Raw genomic sequence first — 2,095 nt, 5'->3', positions numbered from 1 at the left:
CATTGCAAAGGTTGAATCGAGAAATAGCAAGACGGAAAGCGCTTCCGCTCTCGCTGCTGGGCAAAGCGGCTCTTTTCATAATGATGTCTCTGCCCAGCTTTCTTTATGCATTGCAGAACTCCCCGGACCCAGTTCCGAATCCTATTTCAGAGAAACTGAGGGCCTGCAGGTAGATCTGTTGTGGGACGGGAAACCCTGTATAGCATTGGCCAAACTTACTCTAAATTGGTACAATGGAGGCATAAGTATCCCAAATATCAAGAAGTACTACTGGGCAGCCCACCTCGTGCCCATCAATCATGGTACCTACGGCCGCCCAGACGATCCCGGATATGCCATGGATAGGTGACTCCTGCCGGAAGGGAATTACAACAGGGCATTATACTCAAAACCCCAGCGATACCCCCTAATGGGGCCGACTAAACACTCAGTCCAGATCTGGCACTCTGTGAATAAAAGTCTGGGATGGGAACAAAAACTCTCATTGGCAACTCTCCTTTGGGATGCTGAGAACCCAGGCAGTTTGTGGAAGTCGAAAGGGTTCGATAAATGGGATCTAATTGGGATCTCAAAAAATGGAGACTTGTGGGTGAAAGGCGACAAGCCAATGTTTGTCTACCTGCAGCAAGAACACAAGCTTGCTAACTCAGAGTACTTCAGATACTTACAGGTCTGCCACGCATTAAAAGGTGCACCTGTCAAAAGGTTGCTCTTCCCCAGAATCCTCACCACTTGAAGACAGGCTGCAGGATGGTTACCTGCCAGAGAAAGCCATATCCCTGGCATACAAGAAACTGATCAACAACATGGCGGACCCTCTACGGCAAACAAGAGAGAGGTGGGAAAGGGATTGTATTGAATTAGATGACGAAGAGTGGCAGGAGGCAGTAGCCTCCTCAAGGGAAGTGGCAATCTGGTTAGTCGATGTGAGACGACCAGGACTGCACGCGGAAGGAAGTTATCCTCTAATGGAAGGCTACATTCGCCCGTTATTAGAAACGCCCGACTCCACTCTTATTGAGACCACTAAACATAATCGGCAGTGACGTATATAATTGGAAGTTTATTAATCTGCCAGCTGGAGTCGCTAGCTTACCGCGTGCATCAAAAAAACGAAGTGAATGCTCGATGTAATCTGATTATAGGGATCTACAGCCACCAAAACCATCTACCCAAAATATTCAAGAGGCGGATCCTAAAACAGGAAGAACTGTTAAGATTATAGCTACTGTCCTAACTATCACATTGGTCATCACATTGGTCATGTCCCTCATCCTAGTGACTGCGAACTATTGTCAGATGCAGATTTATTTGCAAGATGTCGATAAGGAGACTAGAAACATGATTGACTCATTCCAAATACATATTTCTTCATTTTCTTCAGAAGGAGATCTTGCTGGTTTCCAAATTCTGGGGCATCTTTCAACGTTTCAAACTGCTGTACACATGTTGAAGGCAAAGCAGGAAACAGCCAGCAGAGACCAATCATTGCTACAAGGCTTAAAAAAGATCGTCTCCCTGCCTGAAAACACGTGGCGTTGGAACAACAACAATCTGTATTATTTCTCAAAGCAAACGGGGAACTGGAATGAATCGGAAACATTCTGTCGGAGCTACAATGCGCATCTCTCATCAGTTTTAACAGCCGAAGAGCAGGCTTCATTCAGGAGTGGTCTCCACCTATTAGCCGTGACCATGATAAGGGTTCACAGGTTCTACTCCACCCTGATTGAGATAAGAGGGTAATTTTTAAACTCACTAAATCACGTGCACTTTACATATTCTTTACTTGATGGTCCTGACGAAGCGCTAACGACCTCTTGGCAACGGAAGCGTGAAACATGTTGACCTTGACAATTGACACCTAGGCATAATAGGCCTCTTGCGTCAATAATTTTTAGCAGTATTGACTGCCAAGGGTATATTTTTCAACATATCGCTGCATGTTTAACCTTGTTTCTATTTTAATATATCACACTGGCACAAATTCCCTTTACCCTCCTCTTGACTCATAACCCGCACACCTGCATGCATCATCCGGCATTCCTCCAAAAGATCTCCGATAAAGTGACCCTTCTTGGGACCCGTAGGGAAT

The 2,095-nt window shown here is 45.5% G+C and overlaps 1 protein-coding gene across 1 annotated transcript; it reads left to right on the top strand.

Annotated features, from left to right (window-relative positions):
- Positions 1 to 1,134: 1,134 nt before the first annotated feature.
- Positions 1,135 to 1,746, top strand: LOC147674041 (uncharacterized; the record flags this gene model as incomplete). Its single annotated transcript, XM_086945555.1, has 1 exon — positions 1,135 to 1,746. A coding segment is annotated over one exon (612 nt), but the record flags the coding sequence as incomplete, so codon positions are not given.
- Between the last annotated feature and the right edge of the window lie 349 nt (positions 1,747 to 2,095).

The sequence above is a fragment of the Lissotriton vulgaris genome, chromosome 12, assembly GCF_964263255.1.
Source record: "Lissotriton vulgaris chromosome 12, aLisVul1.2, whole genome shotgun sequence".
NCBI classification, from domain to species: Eukaryota; Metazoa; Chordata; class Amphibia; order Caudata; family Salamandridae; genus Lissotriton; species Lissotriton vulgaris.
The sequence above is the reverse complement of the archived record's forward strand: the minus strand, read 5'-3'. Positions and strand labels throughout refer to the sequence as shown.